General features: G+C 46.2%; 1 protein-coding gene across 1 annotated transcript in view; it reads left to right on the plus strand.

The window, feature by feature from the left end:
- The window catches only part of cdh2 (cadherin 2, type 1, N-cadherin (neuronal)), a 76,924-nt gene extending 55,489 nt beyond the window's left edge, over positions 1-21,435 (plus strand). Inside the window, exons 12-16 of the mRNA XM_046301538.1 lie at positions 800-1,033; positions 4,457-4,690; positions 7,054-7,193; positions 14,093-14,254; positions 19,877-21,435. Of these exons, the coding sequence (XP_046157494.1) occupies positions 800-1,033; positions 4,457-4,690; positions 7,054-7,193; positions 14,093-14,254; positions 19,877-20,083 (977 nt within the window). The 3' untranslated portion in view covers positions 20,084-21,435. The remainder of the gene's footprint in view (positions 1-799; positions 1,034-4,456; positions 4,691-7,053; positions 7,194-14,092; positions 14,255-19,876) is intronic.
- The last annotated feature ends 569 nt before the right edge of the window (positions 21,436-22,004 follow it).

A 22,004-nucleotide genomic window follows, 5' to 3' on the forward strand; every position in this document is an offset into this window, starting at 1 on the left:
ACTTGAAACGCTGGACATCTTGTTATGACATTATATGAATTAGGTCCACAGAATTATACCGAGGAGGAGTGGCTTCTATGGAGGAACTTTGAATGTCCTTTGACATAGCTTGAGATAGCTAACAAGCTTGAGTGTGCAGAGTGGTATCAGAATAAAAAACACATCTTACCTTTTTGTAGTTAATAAATCCAATGTGAAACATGATAACTAGGCCTGTTGTATCCTTAACTCGCATTGAAAAAGTGAATCCATTATTCTATAGCTAATAAAAAATCGGCCTCACTATCTCCTGAATCAAGCATTAATGTAACGTTAGTACAGTCAGTAGGCTATGCTTCAGAGGGGGGAGGGGAAGGTAGCCTAAACATGCACAGGCAAATATTTTTTGCTTGCAGGCAGACACTGGAATACATTTTTGAGTGAGGGTTTTGCCTAGGCGCTTAGTTGGTTTTGTTGTTGTACTAGATGGCTGGAACGTAAAATAACATTATTAGCCAGTTCCCATGCATTTAAAATAACAGTTCTGTTCCGGAACAGTATGGATCACTTTCGTTTCCATTCCTTGAAAAAATATGTTTTTTTCCGGTATTCAGTTCTGTTCTCTGAACCGGTTCCAACCCCTGGTATCTCCTCTCAACATATAAATAGTTCAGTACAGTATCTATGTTGCACCAAACAGGTTGCCTTTTTGTCATTTTTTGTAATATTCCTTCCTATCTAAGGGGCCTTTTTCTCCTCTTTGCTTATCTCACTGGTCTCTCCTTCTCTCTCTCCTCCATCCCTCCATCCTCTCTCTCAGGCATCCCCCCTGCCAGTGGAACGGGTACGTTACAGATGTACCTTTTAGACATAAACGACAATGCTCCTCATGTCTTCCCTCCGGAAGTGGAGATGTGTGAGAAGCCTGAGCCCAACGCCATCAACATCACCGCCAGCGACCCAGATCTGACCCCTAATGCCGGCCCCTTTGCCTTCGAACTGGCCAACCGGCCGGCTGACGCACGACGAAACTGGACCCTCACACGCCTCAATGGTTAGTGTGTGTCTGTGTTTTATCTTTCCTGTCTTTCTTCCACTCCCTGTCACTACATTTCTCTATTGCCCTCAATGAAATTACAAAATGTTTTATTGCCATGACAAAATAACTTGTTCAAAATTGTTCCCCGTCTCGCTCTGTCTCTTTCTTTCTCTCACCTTCCCTATATTATTCTCTCTCAATATACTGACATGTAAAGTCTTAATTGACATGGAAAGTAAAACACGTACATTGCCAAAGTAAACACTTAAGCTGAGTGTACAAAATGTTAGGAACACCTGCTCTTTCCATGACAAAGACTGACCAGGTGAATCCAGTTGAAAGCTATGATCCCTTATTGATGTCACTTCTTAAATCCACTTCAGTCAATGTAGATGAAGGGGAGGAGACAGGTTAAAGAAGTATTTCTAAGCCTTGAGACAATTGAGACATGGCTTGTGAATGTATGCCATTCAGAGGGTGAATGGTCAAGGCAAAAGATGAATGCCTTTGAACAGGGTATGATAGTTGCGCCAGGCGCACCGGTTTGAGCGTGTCAAGAACTGGAACGATACTGGGTTTTTCATGCTCAACAGTTTCCCATGTATATCAAGAATGGTCCACCACCCAAAGGACATCCAGCCAACCTGACTTCTAGTCGTAACCTGACTTCTAGTGGTAACCTGACTTCTAGTGGTAACCTGACGTCTGGTGGTAACCTGACTTCTAGACTTCTTTTGGTAACCTGACTTCTTGTGGTAACCTGACTTCTAGAGGTAACCTGACTTCTAGTGGTAACCTGACTTCTAGAGGTAACCTGACTTCTAGTGGTAACCTGACTTCTAGACTTCTAGTGGTAACCTGACTTCTAGAGGTAACCTGACATCTAGACTTCTTGTGGTAATCTGACTTCTAGACTTCTAGAGGTAACCTGACTTCTAGTGGTAACCTGACTTCTGGACTTCTAGTGGTAACCTGACTTCTAGAGGTAACCTGACTTCTAGTGGTAACCTGACTTCTAGACTTCTAGTGGTAACCTGACTTCTAGAGGTAACCTGACATCTAGACTTCTTGTGGTAATCTGACTTCTAGACTTCTAGAGGTAACCTGACTTCTAGTGGTAACCTGACTTCTGGACTTCTAGTGGTAACCTGACTTCTAGACTTCTAGAGGTAACCTGACTTCTAGTGGTAACCTGACTTCTAGACTTCTAGTGGTAACCTGACTTCTAGAGGTAACCTGACATCTAGACTTCTTGTGGTAACCTGACTTCTAGACTTCTAGAGGTAACCTGACTTCTAGTGGTAACCTGACTTCTAGTGGTAACCTGACTTCTAGAGGTAACCTGACTTCTAGAGGTAACCTGACTTCTAGACTTCTAGTGGTAACCTGACTTCTAGACGTCTTGTGGTAACCTGACTTCTAGACTTCCAGTGGTAACCTGACTTCTAGAGGTAACCTGACGTCTAGAGGTAACCTGACTTCTAGACTTCTAGTGGTAACCTGACTTCTAGACTTCCAGTGGTAACCTGACTTCTAGAGGTAACCTGACGTCTAGAGGTATCCTGACTTCTAGACTTCTAGTGGTAACCTGACTTCTAGACTTCTAGTGGTAACCTGACTTCTAGAGGTAACCTGACTTCTAGACTTCCAGTGGTAACCTGACTTCTAGACTTCTAGTGGTAACCTGACTTCTAGACTTCCAGTGGTAACCTGACTTCTAGACTTCTAGTGGTAACCTGACTTCTAGACTTCCAGTGGTAACCTGACTTCTAGTGGTAACCTGACTTCTAGACTTCTAGAGGTAACCTGACTTCTAGACTTCTAGAGGTAACCTGACTTCTAGTGGTAACCTGACTTCTAGTGGTAACCTGACTTCTAGAGGTAACCTGACTTCTAGAGGTAACCTGACTTCTAGACTTCTAGTGGTAACCTGACTTCTAGAGGTAACCTGACTTCTAGAGGTAACCTCCAATTTGTAAGTCGCTCTGGATAAGAGCGTCTGCTAAATGACTTAAATGTAAATGTAAATGTAACCTGACTTCTAGTGGTAACCTGACTTCTAGACTTCTAGTGGTAACCTGACTTCTAGACATCTTGTGGTAACCTGACTTCTAGACTTCCAGTGGTAACCTGACTTCTAGACTTCCAGTGGTAACCTGACTTCTAGACTTCCAGTGGTAACCTGACTTCTAGACTTCCAGTGGTAACCTGACTTCTAGAGGTAACCTGACGTCTAGAGGTAACCTGACTTCTAGACTTCTAGTGGTAACCTAACTTCTAGACTTCTAGTGGTAACCTAACTTCTAGAGGTAACCTGACTTCTAGAGGTAACCTGACGTCTAGACTTCCAGTGGTAACCTGACTTCTAGACTTCCAGTGGTAACCTGACTTCTAGAGGTAACCTGACGTCTAGAGGTAACCTGACTTCTAGACTTCTAGTGGGAACCTGACTTCTAGACTTCCAGTGGTAACCTTACTTCTAGACTTCCAGTGGTAACCTGACTTCTAGAGGTAACCTGACGTCTAGAGGTAACCTGACTTCTAGACTTCTAGTGGTAACCTGACTTCTAGACTTCCAGTGGTAACCTGACTTCTAGAGGTAACCTGACGTCTAGAGGTAACCTGACTTCTAGATGTCTAGTGGTAACCTGACTTCTAGACTTCCAGTGGTAACCTGACTTCTAGACTTCCAGTGGTAACCTGACTTCTAGACTTCCAGTGGTAACCTGACTTCTAGAGATAACCTGACTTCTAGACTTCCAGTGGTAACCTGACTTCTAGAGGTAACCTGACTTCCAGTGGTAACCTGACTTCTAGACTTCCAGTGGTAACCTGACTTCTAGAGGTAACCTGACGTCTAGAGGTAACCTGACTTCTAGACGTCTTGTGGTAACCTGACTTCTAGACTTCCAGTGGTAACCTGACTTCTAGACTTCCAGTGGTAACCTGACTTCTAGAGGTAACCTGACGTCTAGAGGTAACCTGACTTCTAGACTTCTAGGGGTAACCTAACTTCTAGACTTCTAGTGGTAACCTAACTTCTAGACTTCTAGTGGTAACCTAACTTCTAGACTTCTAGTGGTAACCTGACTTCTAGACGTCTTGTGGTAACCTGACTTCTAGACTTCTAGTGGTAACCTGACTTCTCTCTCTGTCTCTATTTTTCTCTCTCCCTCATTCCCTGTCTATCCTGTCTCTTTACTTCTCTCTTTCTCCCCCTCCCTCCCTCTCTCTCTCTTACTCCCCCTCCCTCCTTCCCTCCCTCCATAACTCTCTCTTACTCCCCTCCCTCCCTCCCTAACTCTCTCTCTCTCTCTTACTCCCCCTCCCTCCTTCCCTCCCTCCATAACTCTCTCTTACTCCCCCTCCCTTCCTAACTCTCTCTCTCTCTCTCTTACTCCCCCTCCCTGCCTAACTCTCTCTCTCTCTCAATCCCAGGTGAATATGCTCAGATCAGGCTGCGGATAGGTTTTCTGGAGAGTGGTATCTACGAGGTTCCAATCATCATCACAGACTCAGGCAACCTGCCCATGTCCAATACATCCTACCTGAGGGTCAAGGTGTGTCAGTGTGATCACCATGGAGATTGTGTGGACATGGAACGCATCATCGCAGCAGGCCTGGGCACTGGAGCCATCATCGCCATCCTCATCTGTATCATCATAATGCTAGGTCAGTCAGTTTGTATGCAGGCACACACACATCTTATAGCTACAGAACATCATCTATGTACAGTACCAGTCAAAAGTTTAGACACACCTACTCATTCCAGGGTTTTTCTTTATTTGTACTATTTTCTACATTGTAGAATAATAGTGAAGACATCAAAACTATGAAATAACACACATATCATGTAGTAACCAAAAAAGTGTAAAACAAATCAAAATATATTTTCAGCATATGTGGGAACTCTTTCAAGACTGTTGGAAAAGTATTCCAGGTGACTACCTCATGAAGTTAGTTGAGAGAATGCCAAGAGTGTGCCAAGCTGTCATCAAGGCAAAGGGTTACTACTTTGAAGAATCTCAAATATTAAATATATTTTAATTTGTTTAACACTTTTTTGGTTTCTACATGATTACATATGTGTTTTTTTAAAGTTTTGATGTTTTCACTATTGTTTTACAATGTAGAAAATAGTAAGAAATAAAGAAAAACCCTGGAATGAGTTGGTGTGTCCAAACGTTTGACTGGTACTATAAACATTTGGCATCTTCGCTGCTCCTCCCAGACAGCAGCTACAGTAGATTACAGTAGCTACATTAAAAGCTATCCTTAAATCTGCCTTCCCCAAACGTAAGCTCCCCCTTTAGGAGATAAGTACCCCTCCCCCACTGCATAGAACCCTCCTCACGACAGCCTCTTGACAGCCCTCCACCAGTCTCCACCAGTCTCCCCCAGCCTCGCCCACCTACCACCAGCCTCCCCACCCCCTCCTCTCAGTCAATCTCTGAAAATCCGCCCAGATTATGTGGATCAAAACAGGCAAACTGATCAAGCTCCCGTCAAGCTTTAAAACTCCTCTCCTGATTCTCTTTACATGGCAGAGAAATATGGTTGAATTAAAACTAGAGCTGCATATTGTCTGTTTATAGGTATTCATCCTTACCTTCTTTCTATTTTCTTCTACCCTGCCCCTACCTCCTTCTACCCTCGTTCTTCTCCCCCCCCCCTCATTTCTCTCTCTCTCTCTCTCTCTCTCTCTCTCTCTCTCTCTCTCTCTCTCTCTCTCTCTCTCTCTCTCTCTCTCTCTCTCTCTCTCTCTCTGTGTTAAGCAAATGTAGTGCAAATGTGGCCTTTGATGCAGTGTGCACTACATTTGGCAGTACATAGTCAAATCATTCTTTAAGTTTTGGTCAGTCACAGTGGTCAGGTATTCTGCCACTGTGTACTCTCTGTTTAGGGCCAAATATCATTCTAATTTGCTCAGTTTTTTGGTTTATTATTTCCAATGTGTCAAGTAATTATCTTTTTGTTTTCTCATGATTTGGTTAGAGCTCTCTCTCTCGCTCCCTCTCTCTCTATTGCTCCCCCTCTCTCTCTCTCTCCCTCCTTACCTGTTTAGCTCCCTTCCTCTCTCTCTCTTTCTCTCTCTCTCTCTCTCTCTGTTAAGCAAATGTGGTGTAAATGTGGCCTTTGATGCAATGTGCACTAGTGCTGATATCACATTTAAACGGATCAAATTAAATGGTGGGGAAGTTCTAATGATCCACCCCCCTCCATCCATCCCATCCACCAACTCCCTCCCCATCCACAGGCTGGACAGGTCATACAAAGGCTCCTAAATAATCAACTCCCTCCCCATCCACAGGCTGGACTGGTCATACAAAGGCTCCTAAATAACCAACTCCCTCTCCATCCACAGGCTGGACTGGTCATACAAAGGCTCCTAAATAACCAACTCCCTCCCCATCCACAGGCTGGACTGGTCATACAAAGGCTCCTAAATAAACAACACCCTCCCCATCCACAGGCTGGACTGGTCATACAAAGGCTCCTGAATAACCAACTCCCTCCCCATCCACAGGCTGGACTGGTCATACAAAGGCTCCTGAATAAACAACACCCTCCCCATCCACAGGCTGGACTGGTCATACAAAGGCTCCTAAATAATCAACTCCCTCCCCATCCACAGGCTGGACTGGTCATACAAAGGCTCCTAAATAACCAACTCCCTCCCCATCCACAGGCTGGACTGGTCATACAAAGGCTCCTACATAACCAACTCCCTCCCCATCCACAGGCTGGACTGGTCATACAAAGGCTCCTAAATAACCAACTCCCTCCCCATCCACAGGCTGGACTGGTCATACAAAGGTTCCTAAAGAACCAACTCCCTCCCCATCCACAGGCGGGACTGGTCATACAAAGGCTCCTAAAATAATCAGATTTTTTCTCTCTCTCTCTCTCTCTCTCTCTCTCTCTCTCTCTCTCTCTCTCTCTCTCTCTCTCTCTCTCTCTCTCTCTCTCTCTCTCTCTCTCTCTCTCTCTCTCTCTCTCTCTCTCTCTCTCTCTCTCTCTCTGTGTGTGTGTAGTGATGGTGTTGTTCTTTGTGATGTGGATGAAGAGGAGGGATAAGGAACGTCAGGCTAAGCAGCTGCTGATCGACCCGGAGGACGATGTCAGAGACAACATACTGAAGTACGACGAAGAGGGAGGAGGAGAGGAGGACCAGGTAGAGTAAGCAAACAAACACAGATGGACGCACACACTGATGAACGGACACACACACATACACAGAAGTACCAGGTACACACACATGTATGACCACACGCACGCACACTAGTCACGCTGCTAGCATTAGCATAATGGTAGCATAGCCACACAGACACACAGATACACACACACACACTGAGGGACTGTAACATTGGCAGTTGTAGGACCAAACCAACCAGTCATTGGATATTAATTGAGCTCTGAGGGGGGGGGGGGTGATAAACATTTATCGCCATGGTGCTGGCATGGGAGGTAGGGGTTAGGGCGAGAGGCCATCTTTCACTGCGGTGGATGGTACTCCCCTCCCTCCCGCTGTTGCATCGGGGAATTGGCAGTGCTGGGAAATGAACTGTTGGAGAGTGGATTGGCTAGTTCCCCCTGATCACCCCCCCTGCTGTGGGATGGATTAGTAATGTCTGTCTGGACCTCCTAGTAGGGAGGGGTTATGGGGCATGGCTAGGCCGGGGACAGCTACAGGAGCAGTCACGCGGTCTGGCTCACTGGTGCTACACTGAGGCCAGTTGCGGAGGTTGCATCTCTATGGGTTCTGGTCAAAGTAGTGCACTATAAACGTATTAGGATGACATTTGGCCTCTCTGACACAAAGACAGCCAGGCATACAGTTACAGAACAGCCTCTCAAATAAAACACACACCCTCACTGCACATGTTACGTTTTGAAGTGGTAATATAATTTCATCAGATTTTTGTGAACCTAACCTACCATCCTGGTATCAAAGATTGAGCATGGCAAGCAGTGACAACGCCCAGCTATTTTTCTCCAGTTACAATGGCTCCTTGGCTGGCTGTAGAGATGGCTGTGGCTACATCCCAAATGGCACCCTATTCCATATACAATGCACTACTTTTTAGTGCATTGGGCACTGATCAAAGGTAGTGCAGAATAAATTAATGCAATTGGGGACTCAGCCTGGTCCTCTTCTCCTCTGTCTGGAAAATAACAATATAACCAAGGCCAGGGACAAACCCATCTGTATTTATCCCACCATTTCCTCTCCTCCTCTCCTGTTCTCTCTGTCCTTCATGTTATTGTGCCATTCACACTTCTCCCCTGAAATCGTTTCAGTGGTCAGCTATTGCAGTGAACAATGTCCAAGGTGGTTACATGACCTGGTTTTATTGTTATGCAGGTGAATGAGGACCCAAAAGCGACTTGGCGAAAACAGAGTCTTTAATCCAGTTAAGGAAATATGCAATACTCCTAGACAATTCGGAGCGGTAAATAAAGCATAAAAAACAATTCCACTCGTAATCACGAGAACAGACTGGAGACCCGATCATAAACTGCAGGTTGCCTCGGGAAGGCACTTGACCGTAGCAGACTCAGACACCTGCTCACCACGCAGCATCTGAGGGAAACACGACACGACAGGGCGATACAAAGACACAGCACGGTGAACAATATACAAGGATCCGACAGGACAGAAACTGAAAACAAGGGGAGAAATAGGGACTCTAATCAGGGGAAAAGATAGGGAACAGGTGTGGGAAGACTAAATGATTGATTAGGGGAATAGGAACAGCTGGGAGCAGGAACGGAACGATAGAGAGAAGAGAGAGAGGGAGGGAGAGAGAAAAAGGGGAACGAACCTAAAAAGACCAGCAGGGGGAAAACGAACAGAAGGAAAAGCAAAATGACAAGACAATATAAGACAAAACATGACAGTACCCCCCCACTCACCGAGCGCCTCCTGGCGCACTCGAGGAGGAATCCTGGCGGCAACGGAGGACATCATCAATCAGTGAACGGTCCAGCACGTCCCGAGACGGAACCCAACTCCTCTCCTCAGGACCGTAACCCTCCCAATCCACTAAGTATTGGTGACCCCGTCCCCGAGAACGCATGTCCATGATCCTACGTACCTTGTAAATAGGTGCGCTCTCGACAAGGACGGGAGGGGGAGGGAAGACGAACGGGGGTGCGAAGAAAGGGCTTGACACAGGAGACATGGAAGACAGGATGGACGCGACGAAGATGTCGCGGAAGAAGCAGTCGCACAGCGACAGGATTGACGACCTGGGAGACACGGAACGGACCAATGAACCGCGGAGTCAACTTACGAGAAGCTGTCGTAAGAGGAAGGTTGCGAGTGGAAAGCCACACTCTCTGGCCGCAACAATACCTTGGACTCTTAATCCTACGTTTATTGGCGGCTCTCACAGTCTGTGCCCTGTAACGGCAAAGTGCAGACCTCACCCTGATCCAGGTGCGCTCACAACGTTGGACAAACGCTTGAGCGGAGGGAACGCTGGACTCGGCAAGCTGGGATGAGAACAGAGGAGGCTGGTAACCCAGACTACTCTGAAACGGAGATAACCCGGTAGCAGACGAAGGAAGCGAGTTGTGAGCGTATTCTGCCCAGGGGAGCTGTTCTGCCCAAGACGCAGGGTTTCTGAAAGAAAGGCTGCGTAGTATGCGACCAATCGTCTGATTGGCCCTCTCTGCTTGACCGTTAGACTGGGGATGAAACCCGGAAGAGAGACTGACGGACGCACCAATCAAACGACAGAACTCCCTCCAAAACTGTGACGTGAATTGCGGACCTCTGTCTGAAACGGCGTCTAACGGGAGGCCATGAATTCTGAACACATTCTCGATGATGATTTGTGCCGTCTCCTTAGCGGAAGGAAGTTTAGCGAGGGGAATGAAATGTGCCGCCTTAGAGAACCTATCGACAACCGTAAGAATCACAGTCTTCCCCGCAGACAAAGGCAGACCGGTAATGAAGTCTAGGGCGATGTGAGACCATGGTCGAGAAGGAATGGGGAGCGGTCTGAGACGACCGACAGGAGGAGAGTTACCTGACTTAGTCTGCGCGCAGTCCGAACAAGCAGCCACGAAACGGCGCGTGTCACGCTCCTGAGTCGGCCACCAAAAGCGCTGGCGAATAGAAGCAAGAGTGCCTCGAACACCGGGATGACCAGCTAACTTGGCAGAGTGAGCCCACTGAAGAACAGCCAGACGAGTGGAAACAGGAACGAAAAGAAGGTTACTAGGACAAGCGCGCGGCGACGCAGTGTGCGTGAGTGCTTGCTTAACCTGTCTTTCAATTCCCCAGACTGTCAACCCGACAACACGCCCATAAGGAAGAATCCCCTCGGGATCAGTAGAAGCCACAGAAGAACTAAAAAGACGGGATAAGGCATCAGGCTTGGTGTTCTTGCTACCCGGACGGTAAGAAATCACAAACTCGAAACGAGCGAAAAACAACGCCCAACGAGCTTGACGAGCATTAAGTCGTTTGGCAGAACGGATGTACTCAAGGTTCTTATGGTCTGTCCAAACGACAAAAGGAACGGTCGCCCCCTCCAACCACTGTCGCCATTCGCCTAGGGCTAAGCGGATGGCGAGCAGTTCGCGGTTACCCACATCATAGTTGCGTTCAGATGGCGACAGGCGATGAGAAAAATAAGCGCAAGGATGAACCTTATCGTCAGACTGGAAGCGCTGGGATAGAATGGCTCCCACGCCTACCTCTGAAGCGTCAACCTCGACAATGAATTGTCTAGTGACGTCAGGAGTAACGAGGATAGGAGCGGACGTAAAACGTTCTTTTAGAAGATCAAAAGCTCCCTGGGCGGAACCGGACCACTTAAAACACGTCTTGACAGAAGTAAGAGCTGTGAGAGGGGCAGCAACTTGACCGAAATTACGAATGAAACGCCGATAGAAATTAGCGAAACCTAGAAAGCGCTGCAACTCGACACGTGACCTTGGAACGGGCCACTCACTGACAGCTTGGACCTTAGCGGAATCCATCTGAATGCCTTCAGCGGAAATAACGGAACCGAGAAAAGTAACGGAGGAGACATGAAAAGAGCACTTCTCAGCCTTCACGTAGAGACAATTCTCTAAAAGGCGCTGGAGAACACGTCGAACGTGCTGAACATGAATCTCGAGTGACGGTGAAAAAATCAGGATATCGTCAAGGTAGACAAAAACAAAGATGTTCAGCATGTCTCTCAGAACATCATTAACTAATGCCTGAAAAACAGCTGGCGCATTGGCGAGACCAAACGGCAGAACCCGGTACTCAAAATGCCCTAACGGAGTGTTAAATGCCGTTTTCCACTCGTCCCCCTCTCTGATGCGCACGAGATGGTAAGCGTTACGAAGGTCGAACTTAGTAAAGCACCTGGCTCCCTGCAGAATCTCGAAGGCTGATGACATAAGGGGAAGCGGATAACGATTCTTAACCGTTATGTCATTCAGCCCTCGATAATCCACGCAGGGGCGCAGAGTACCGTCCTTTTTCTTAACAAAAAAAACCCCCGCCCCGGCCGGAGAGGAAGAAGGCACTATGGTACCGGCGTCAAGAGACACAGACAAATAATCCTCGAGAGCCTTACGTTCGGGAGCCGACAGAGAGTATAGTCTACCCCGAGGAGGAGTGGTCCCCGGAAGGAGATCAATACTGCAATCATACGACCGGTGAGGAGGAAGGGAGTTGGCTCGGGACCGACTGAAGACCGTGCGCAGATCATGATATTCCTCCGGCACTCCTGTCAAATCGCCAGGATCCTCCTGGGAAGTGGGGACAGAAGAAATGGGAGGGATGGCAGACATTAAACACTTCACATGACAAGAAACGTTCCAGGATAGGATAGAATTACTAGACCAATTAATAGAAGGATTATGACATACTAGCCAGGGATGACCCAAAACAACAGGTGTAAAAGGTGAACGAAAAATCAAAAAAGAAATAGTCTCACTGTGGTTACCAGATACTGTGAGGGTTAAAGGTAGTGTCTCAAATCTGATACTGGGAAGATGACTACCATCTAAGGCGAACATGGGCGTAGGCTTGTCTAACTGTCTGAAAGGAATGTCATGTTTCCGAGCCCATGCTTCGTCCATGAAACAACCCTCAGCCCCAGAGTCTATCAAGGCACTGCATGTAGCACCCGAACCGGTCCAGCGTAGATGGACCGACATAGTAGTACAGGATCTAGATGGAGAGACCTGAGTAGTAGCGCTCACCAGTAGCCCTCCGCTTACTGATGAGCTCTGGCTTTTACTGGACATGAATTGACAAAATGTCCATCAAGTCCGCAATAGAGGCACAGGCGGTTGGTGATCCTCCGTTCCCTCTCCTTAGTCGAGATGCGAATACCTCCCAGCTGCATGGGCTCAGTCACTGAGCCAGAGGAGGGAGATGGTTGCAATGCGGAGCAGGGAAACACCGTTGACGCGAGCTCTCTTCCACGAGCTTGGTGACGAAGATCTACCCGTCGTTCTATGCGGATGGTGAGAGCAATCAAAGAGTCCACACTGGAAGGAACCTCCCGGGAGAGAATCTCATCTTTAACCACTGCGTGGAGTCCCTCCAGAAAACGAGCGAGCAGCGCCGGCTCGTTCCAGTCACTAGAGGCAGCAAGAGTGCGAAACTCTATAGAGTAATCCGTTATGGATCGATCACCTTGGCATAGGGAAGCCAGGGCCCTAGAAGCCTCCCTACCAAAAACTGAACGGTCAAAAACCCGAATCATCTCCTCTTTAAAGTTCTGGTAATTGTTAGAACAATCAGCCCTTGCCTCCCAGATAGCTGTGCCCCACTCTCGAGCCCGGCCAGTAAGGAGTGAAATGACGTAAGCAACCCGAGCTCTCTCTCTAGAGTATGTGTTGGGTTGGAGAGAGAACACAATATCACACTGGGTGAGAAAGGAGCGGCACTCCGTGGGCTGCCCGGAGTAGCAAGGTGGGTTATTAACCCTAGGTTCCGGAGGCTCGGCAGACCAGGAAGTAATAGGTGGCACGAGACGAAGACTCTGGAACTGTCCAGAGAGGTCGGAAACCTGAGCGGCCAGGTTCTCCATGGCATGACGAGCAGCAGACAATTCCTGCTCGTGTCTGCCGAGCATGGCTCCTTGAATCTCGACGGCAGTGTTACGAGCGTCTGTAGTCGCTGGGTCCATTCTTTGGTCGGATCCTTCTGTTATGCAGGTGAATGAGGACCCAAAAGCGACTTGGCGAAAACAGAGTCTTTAATCCAGTTAAGGAAATATGCAATACTCCTAGACAATTCGGAGCGGTAAATAAAGCATAAAAAACAATTCCACTCGTAATCACGAGAACAGACTGGAGACCCGATCATAAACTGCAGGTTGCCTCGGGAAGGCACTTGACCGTAGCAGACTCAGACACCTGCTCACCACGCAGCATCTGAGGGAAACACGACACGACAGGGCGATACAAAGACACAGCACGGTGAACAATATACAAGGATCCGACAGGACAGAAACGGAAAACAAGGGGAGAAATAGGGACTCTAATCAGGGGAAAAGATAGGGAACAGGTGTGGGAAGACTAAATGATTGATTAGGGGAATAGGAACAGCTGGGAGCAGGAACGGAACGATAGAGAGAAGAGAGAGAGGGAGGGAGAGAGAAAAAGGGGAACGAACCTAAAAAGACCAGCAGGGGGAAAACGAACAGAAGGAAAAGCAAAATGACAAGACAATATAAGACAAAACATGACATTTATTGTCCCTGAAAAGGGTCATTTAGTCCATTTCCCCTGGAGATTGATGTTTCATCATGTGTTTCCGGATGATTCATCAATGAATCAGACACTCCATTCAAAAGTAGAAAGTATCAGAGGACATATCTCTTAATCTTCTATCTCTCTTTCTCTCTCGCTCTCTCTGTCTCACCCACTCTGGTTAAAACTGCCATTTCTTTGTGAGACACATGGTAGGGGAACGGATGATCTCCACATGTGTAGTACCCACCTTGAACTACTCTTCATCTCTATATCTCTCCCTCCACACCCCTCTCTCCTCCCTCCCTCAACCCTCTCTCTCTATTTTCACCACATCTCTCTATCCCCCCTCTCCAGGACTATGACCTGAGCCAGCTGCAGCAGCCCGATGCATTGGAGCCAGAGATGGTAAAGGTGGGAATCAGGCGTATGGACGAGAGACCCCTCCACCAGGACCACCTGTACCCCCTCCGCTCTGCTGCACCACACCCAGGAGATATAGGAGACTTCATCCATGAGGTAGTTACAGAGTGTGTGTTTTTTCTGTTGGGGGAGTGGGTGGTGTGTGTGTGTGTGTGTGTGTGTGTGTGTGTGTGTGTGTGTGTGTGTGTGTGTGTGTGTGTGTGTGTGTGTGTGTGTGTGTGTGTGTGTGTGTGTGTGTGTGTGTGTGTGTGTGTGTGTGTGTGTGTGTGTGTGTGTGTGTGTGTGTTTGTTTGTGTGTGCGCGTGTGCGTGTGTGTGTGATCATTATTGTGCTTGGTTGCATGTGTGTCATTTTGTGAAACTGTGTGTGTGAAACTATCTGTATGAGATTGTGTTTATGCTTGTGTGTATGTGACTCACTGTGTGACACAGAAAGAGAGGGAGCATCCCTGCCTCTATGTGTAATTTTTAATGAGCTTTTCTAACAGTGCAGATTAGCGTGGTACAGACATGGGCAGGCCTGCTGGCTAATTTAAGGTTTTGTTTAGCTGCTCTTCCTGGGGTCCACATGAAACATACACACACATGACAAAGTACAGAACAGCTATACACAAGAACATGAGCTATTACATTAAATTCAAAATAAAATAAAAAGTTATATATTGGAAAGCCACCAAGAGACATATAAAAAAGACTATTTAGACACTATCATATCGTATATACATATTCTTATTCTTATATACAGTACAGTTGATATTTAAAAAGATGAGAGGTGCTGTGATATAAAACATTTTTAGCTGTTTTTCAAAGCTAAACACTGCTTTTTGCCTGAGTAACCTCTTGTGGCAGAGCATCCCATAATGACATGGCTCTACCTAAATGCGATGCATGAAATCTGTTTTTAGTCTGGGTACAGTGAAGAAACTCATAGTGGCATGTCTGCTGGGGTATGGCTGTAGTGTAAGTATTCAGACCCCTTTACCTTTCCCACATTTTGTTACGATACAGCCTTATTCTAAAATTGATTAAATTGGTGTTTTTCTCCTCATCAATCTACACACAATACCCCATATTGACGAAGCAAAAACATTTTTGCAAAACAAACTGAAATAAAACATTTACATAACTATTCAGACCCTTTAATCAGTACTTTGTTGAAGTACCTTTGGCAGCGATTACAGACGCGAGTCTTCTTGGGTGTGATGCTACAAGCTTGGCACACCTGTATTTGAGGAGTTTCTCCCATTCTTCCCCGCAGATCCTCTCAAGTTCTGTCGGGTAGGATGGGGAGTGTTGCTGCACAGCTATTTTAAGGTCTCTCCAGAGATGTTTGATCTGGTTCAAGTCCGGGATCTGGGTGGGCCACTCAAGGACATTCAGAAACTTTTCCCGAAGCCACTCCTTAATTGTTTTGGCTGAAGTCTGAGGTCCTGAGCGCACTGGAGCAGGTTTACATCAAGGATGTTTCTGTACTTTGCTCTGTTCATTTTTCCCTCGATCCTGACTAGTATCCCAGAGATAGGAACACAAGCATTTAGCTACACCCGCAATAACATCTGCTAAATATGTGTATGCCGGACTTGATTTCCTGTACGTTACCGCGATCGCACCATGAGTAGTTAATCATGAAACCTCCACCTTACTTTTTCCTGAGAGAGCTCTTTATTCCTGTCTGTGCGATGTACTGAGAACCCAGCTGGCTGTATGGACAGGGACAGTATATCCGGAGAGAGGTATGAATCCTTGAAACAGAATGTTACAATTCCTGATTATCTCTGGACGGAGAAGCTTGTCTACTTTATTGTCCAGGAACCAAACATTAGCGAGTAATACAGTGCATTCGGAAAGTATTCAGACCCCTTGACTTTTTCCACATTTTATTACGTTACAGCCTTATTCTGAAATTGATTCAAGAATCTTTGCTATGAGAATGGAAATTGAGCTCAGGTGCATCCTGTTCCGTTTGACCATCCTTGAGATGTTTCTGCAACTTGATTGTAGTCCACTTGTGGTAAATGTAATTGATTGGACATGATTTGGAAAGGCACACACCTGTCTACATAAGATCCCTCAGTTGAAAGTGTAAGTCAGAGCAAAAACCAAGCCATGAGGTCGAAGGAATTGTCCGTAGAGCTCCAAGACATGATTGTGTTGAGGCACAGATCTGGGAAAGGGTACAAAAACATTTCTGCGGCATTGAAGATCCCCAAGAACACAGTGGCCTCCATCATTCGTAAATGGAAGAAGTTTGGAACCACCAAAACTCCTCCTAGATCTGGCCGCCCGGCCAAACTGAGCAATCAGGGGAGAAGGGCCTAGGTCAGGGAGGTGACCAAGAACCTGATGGTCACTGCGACAGAGTTCCAGAGTTCTTCTGGAGATGGGAGAACCTTCCAGAAGGACAACCATCTCTGCACCACTCCACCAATCAGGCCTTTATGATAGAGTGGCCAGAGGGAAGCCACTCTTCAGTAAAAGGCACGTGACAGCCCAATTGGAGTTTGCCAAAAGGCCCCGAAAGAACTCTCAGACCATGTGAAACAAGATTCCCTGGTCTGATTAAACCAATATTGAACTCTTTGGCTGGAATGCCAAGCGTCACATCTGGAAGAAACCAGGCACTGCTCATCACCTGCCCAATACCATCCCTACAGTAAAGCATGGTGGTGGCACTATCATGCTGTGGGGATGTTTTTCAGAGGCAGGGACTGGGAGACTAGTCAGGATTGAGGGAAAGATGAACAGAGCAAAGTACAGAGAGATCCTTGATAAAATCCTGCTCCAGAGCTCTCAGTACCTCAGACTGGGGCAAAGGTTTACCTTCCAACTGGACAACGACCCTAAGCACACAGCCAAGACACAACAAGAGTGGCTTTGGGAAAAGTCTCTGAATGTCCCCTTGAGGGGCCATGCCAGAGCCCAGACTTGAACCTGATCCAACATCTCTGGAAAGACCTTAAAATAGCTATGCAGCATCGCTCCCGATCCAACCTGACAGACCTTGAGAGGATCTGCAGAGAACAATGGGAGAAGCTCCCCTAATACAGGTGTGCCAAGCTTGTAGTGTCATACCCAAGAAGACTGTAATCGCTGCCAAAGGTGCTTCAACAAAGTACTGAGTAAAGGGTCTGAATACTTACAGTTGAAGTCGTACGTTTACATACACTTAGGTTGGAGTCATTAAAACTCATTTTTCAATCACTCCACAAATTTATTTTAACAAACTATAGTTTTGGCAAGTCGGTTAGGACATCTACTTTGTGGATGACACAAGTACTTTTTCCAACAATTGTTTACAGACAGATTATAATTAACTTCTATTTCACTGTATCACAATTCCAGTGGGTCAGAAGTTTACATACACTAAGTTGACTGTGCCTTTAAACAGCTTGGAAAATTCCAGAAAATGATGTCATGGCTTTAGAAGCTTCTGAGGCTAATTGACATCATTTGAGTCAATTGGAGGTGTCCCTGTGGATGTATTTCAAGGCCTACCTACAAACTCAGTGCCTCTTTGCTTGAAATCATGGGAAAATCTAAATAAATCAGCCAAGAAACAAAATTGTAGACCTCCAAAAGTCTGGTTCATCCTTGGGAGCAATTTCCAAACGCCTGAAAGTACCACGTTCATCTGTACAAACAATAGTATGCAAATATAAACACCATGGGAGCACGCAGCCGTCATACCGCTCAGGAAGGAGACGCATTCTGTCGCCTAGAGATGAACGTACTTTGGTGTGAAAAGTGAAAATCAATCCCAGAACAACAGCAAAGGACCTTGTGAAGATGCTGGAGGAACAGGTACACATGTCCTATATCAACATAACCTGAAAGTCCGCTCTGCAAGGAAGAAGCCACTGCTCCAAAACCGCCATAAAAAATCCAGACTATAGTTTGCAACTGCACATGGGGAAAAAGATCGTACTTTTTGGAGAAATGTCCTCTCGTCTGATGAAACAAAAATAGACCTGTTTGGCCATAATGACCATCGTTATGTTTGGAAAAAGGAAAAAGGGGGAGGCTTGCAAGCTGAAGAACACCATCCCAACCGTGATGCACGTGGGTAGCAGCATCATGTTGTGGGGGTGCTTTGCTGCAGGAGGGACTGGTGCACTTCACAAAATAGATGGCATCATGAGGGACGAAAAGTGTGTGGACATATTGAGGCAACATCTCAAGACATCAGTCAGGAAGTTAAAGCTTGGTCAGAAATGGGTCTTCCAAATGGACAATGACTCCAAGCATACTTCCAAAGTTGTGGCAAATGGTTTAAGGACAACAAAATCAAGGTATTGGAGTGTCCATCACAGAGCGCTGACCTCAATCCCATAGAAAATGTGTGGGCAGAACTGGAAAAAGTGTGTGCAAGCAAGGAGGCCTACAAACCTGACTCAGTTACACCAGCTCTGTCAGGAGGAATTGGCCAAAATTCAAATTTATTGTGAGTAGCTTGTGGAAGGCTACCTGAAACGTTTCACCCAAGTTAAACTATTTAAAACCAATGCTATCAAATACTAATTGAGTGTATTTCACATTATTCGTATTTCACATTCTTAAAATAAAGTGGTGATCCTAAATGGCCTAAGACAGGCAATTGTTACTCGGATTAAATGTCAGGAATTGTCAAAAACTGAGTTTAAATGTATTTGGCTAAGGTGTATGTAAACTTCCGACTTCAACTGTATGTGAGTTAATGTCTATAGCTAGACGAGGTTCATGCTTGTCGAGCTGATTATACATGTCTTTCAATTGATTACGTTGTTCTTCCTACGCTGAGTGTGTGTATGTCACTAGGTTAGGCAGGCAGGATAGAGATTTCTGCTAAACACAGCTCTGAATAATGAGGCGAGCTGTCATACATGGCGAGCTGATCTAGACTGTTTAATCTAGCAGAAATGACATGCCGATGCTTCTTCCACTGCCTCACTCCTCAAATCAATCAAATGAAGAAGACAGTTGGGGGTATGGCATGCAGAAATCCCCAAAACATGTCTAGAGCTTCAGCTTATCAGATTTGCTTTATTAGTTTTAGCACTGAGACAAGACGTCAGTCAATAATAACACTTTATGACAAAGTTATAATAAATTCCGTCAGTTGTGGTGTAGTAGGGCGCGTGTGGGTGTGTAATCTGCTGAATCTCCTCAGAGAGACTACCCAGCATCTGTCCAGCCTGACCTAAATACTCCTCTCTTCTCTCCTTCCTCTCTTCTCTCCTCCATCCATAATCCCTCCTTCTTCTTCTCTTCCCTTGCTCTCCTACTACCTAAATCTCATTCATTCTCTTCTCTCCTCCCTCCATAATCCCTCCTTCTTCTCCTCTTCCCTTGCTCTCCTACTACCTAAATCTCATTCACTCTCTTCTCTCCTCCCTCCATAATCCCTCCTTCTTCTCCTCTTCCCTTGCTCTCCTACTACCTAAATCTCATTCACTCTCTTCTCTCCTCCCTCCATAATCCCTCCTTCTTCTCCTCTTCCCTTGCTCTCCTACTACCTAAATCTCATTCACTCTCTTCTCTCCTCCCTCCATAATCCCTCCTTCTTCTCCTCTTCCCTTGCTCTCCTACTACCTACCTATCTCTATTACCTATCTCTCCTCCCTCCTCTCATTTGGTCTCTCTCTCTCTCTCTCTCTCTCTCTCTCTCTCTCTCTCTCTCTCTCTCTCTCTCTCTCTCTCTCTCTCAACCCTCATCTATCCTCACCCCTCTCCCCCTCCCCAGGGTCTGAAGGCAGCTGATAACGACCCGACGGCGCCCCCCTATGACAGCCTGCTGGTTTTTGACTATGAGGGCAGCGGCTCCACCGCCGGCTCCCTCAGCTCCCTTCACACATCTTCCTCCGGCGGAGACCAGGACTACGACTACCTCAGTGACTGGGGCCCGCGCTTCCGCAAGCTGGCAGACCTCTACGGAGGAGGGGACGACTAAGACTAGCCCGTCGCTGGGGCCGGAGAGGGGTCTGGGAAGGGGCGATTGGTGGTTGGGATGGGGGTGAATGGGGAGGGGGCCTTTTTTAAGTCATTGCCATGGAAGGAGTGCTGGTTGTGAAGAGACTTTTATTTTGGTGGACTGGAACAGAGGATCAGAAACTAAATGGAGTACATTGGTGTGGCAACTGCTAGGCTAGACTGCTAGCATGGAGGATAATTGAGGATAGCGTGGGGTGTTAGACCACATGCTAAGGGTCGCTAACAGTTCAAGTTTGTTTGTGTGGTGACTGCTAACTTAGCCTGTTCGTATACAGGCTAAATGAGGCTAACAGAGTGTTCGCCCACATGCTTAGGGACACAACGCTCAGAGGACAACATTGGAAGGAAACTGACCGTTGGTACTTTGACTGGTGGTTAACAGTGAATGAGAGAGCCTGGGCTCTCACTCAGCGGTTAGCGATACTAAAGACGCTCAGTTACACTTGAATCTCACAGTACAGAAGCACTGGGGTAAAACGTGCCTTTTTGTACATTTGTTTGATTCTGTTGAAGTTTTCTGTTCATCATGACTTTCAAGGTCCTGACTCTCTGCTTTCAGGCTGTAAGAGAGAGGATGTTTAAAATGAGGAATGCACGCTTCACCATGTGTGTGTGTAGTGTGTGAAAGTGTGTGTGTTTGGGTTACACCTCACTGAGTGTGTATGCTATCATCATTGCCATGGAAACACACAGGATGAACACTCCCCATTGTTGGATCGAGAGCATTGAGTGAAGACATGTACAGTAAATGATAAAAGACTAGATAGTTTCCGTCTTTTTCTTTGTTTTGCTTTAAGCTTTTTTTCACATTCTAACTTATGCAGCAGGTTGCAAACTAAAACGAGTCACCAGTCCTATATATTGTAGCAAAGATATTGTTTTGATACTCTGAGGTTTGGTCGGTGGAGTCGATCAAAAGTTGGGATAAATTCCATTTCATTTTCAGTCAATTCAGGAAGTAAATTGAAATTACAAATACAATTTTCCACATATTTCTCTTTGAGAATAATGTGAAATTGAAATTTCAGTTTACATCCTGAATTGACTCATTTAAAAAGGAATTGATCCCAACTCTGACTAAACCAAGATGATGATGATGATGATGAATATGTTGATTCTGTCCATTCATCTGCCTTATTGTTCTTCTGGTTCTCATCTCTGATTGGCTACTCACTGTAAACACAAATATGTACAGATTGTATCTTATTTTCTGTAGTTATTTTGTTGAGCGTGGTCTCTGAAACACATGCTACTACCCAGAACCCTGTATATGAATACTTTGGATTACAGATTAAACGTTTTTTGCATGTTTTTATCTTTTCATTGTACAAGAAGGATTCAAAATCTTTACAAAAACATGCACACACACACACACGCACGCACGCACGCACGCACGCACGCACACACACACACACACACACACACACACACACACACAATGTTTGTTTTATTATCCTTTTCTGTCCAAACAATTGAGTCCCATTCAAATTTCTATTTCCCCCTAACTCCTAAACCTAACACCAAACCTCTAAACTTAACCTTAACTCCTAAACCTAAAATAGTATTTTTCCTTGTGGGGACGAGCGAAATGTCCCCACTTGTCCGAATGTGCCTTGTTTAACTATCCTTGTGAGGACTTCTGTTCCCCGCAAGGATAGTGAAACCACACACACACACGGAGAGGGACACTCCCTTCCCTACCCCCAAACCAGGGGTTCCAGCACTTTTTCAGGGCTATATTTTCTCTCCTCTCCATCCTTCCATCCCCAGGGTGCACTATCTCTTCATTATAGGTCGCAGTGTGGTGAAGATTGAGAAGAAGACGTGGACTGTTAGTGTGAGAGAAGAGACCAGGTGCAGAGAAGAGACCAGACGAGGAA

Source organism: Oncorhynchus gorbuscha, linkage group LG15 (genome assembly GCF_021184085.1).
Source record: "Oncorhynchus gorbuscha isolate QuinsamMale2020 ecotype Even-year linkage group LG15, OgorEven_v1.0, whole genome shotgun sequence".
Lineage (NCBI taxonomy): Eukaryota > Metazoa > Chordata > Actinopteri > Salmoniformes > Salmonidae > Oncorhynchus > Oncorhynchus gorbuscha.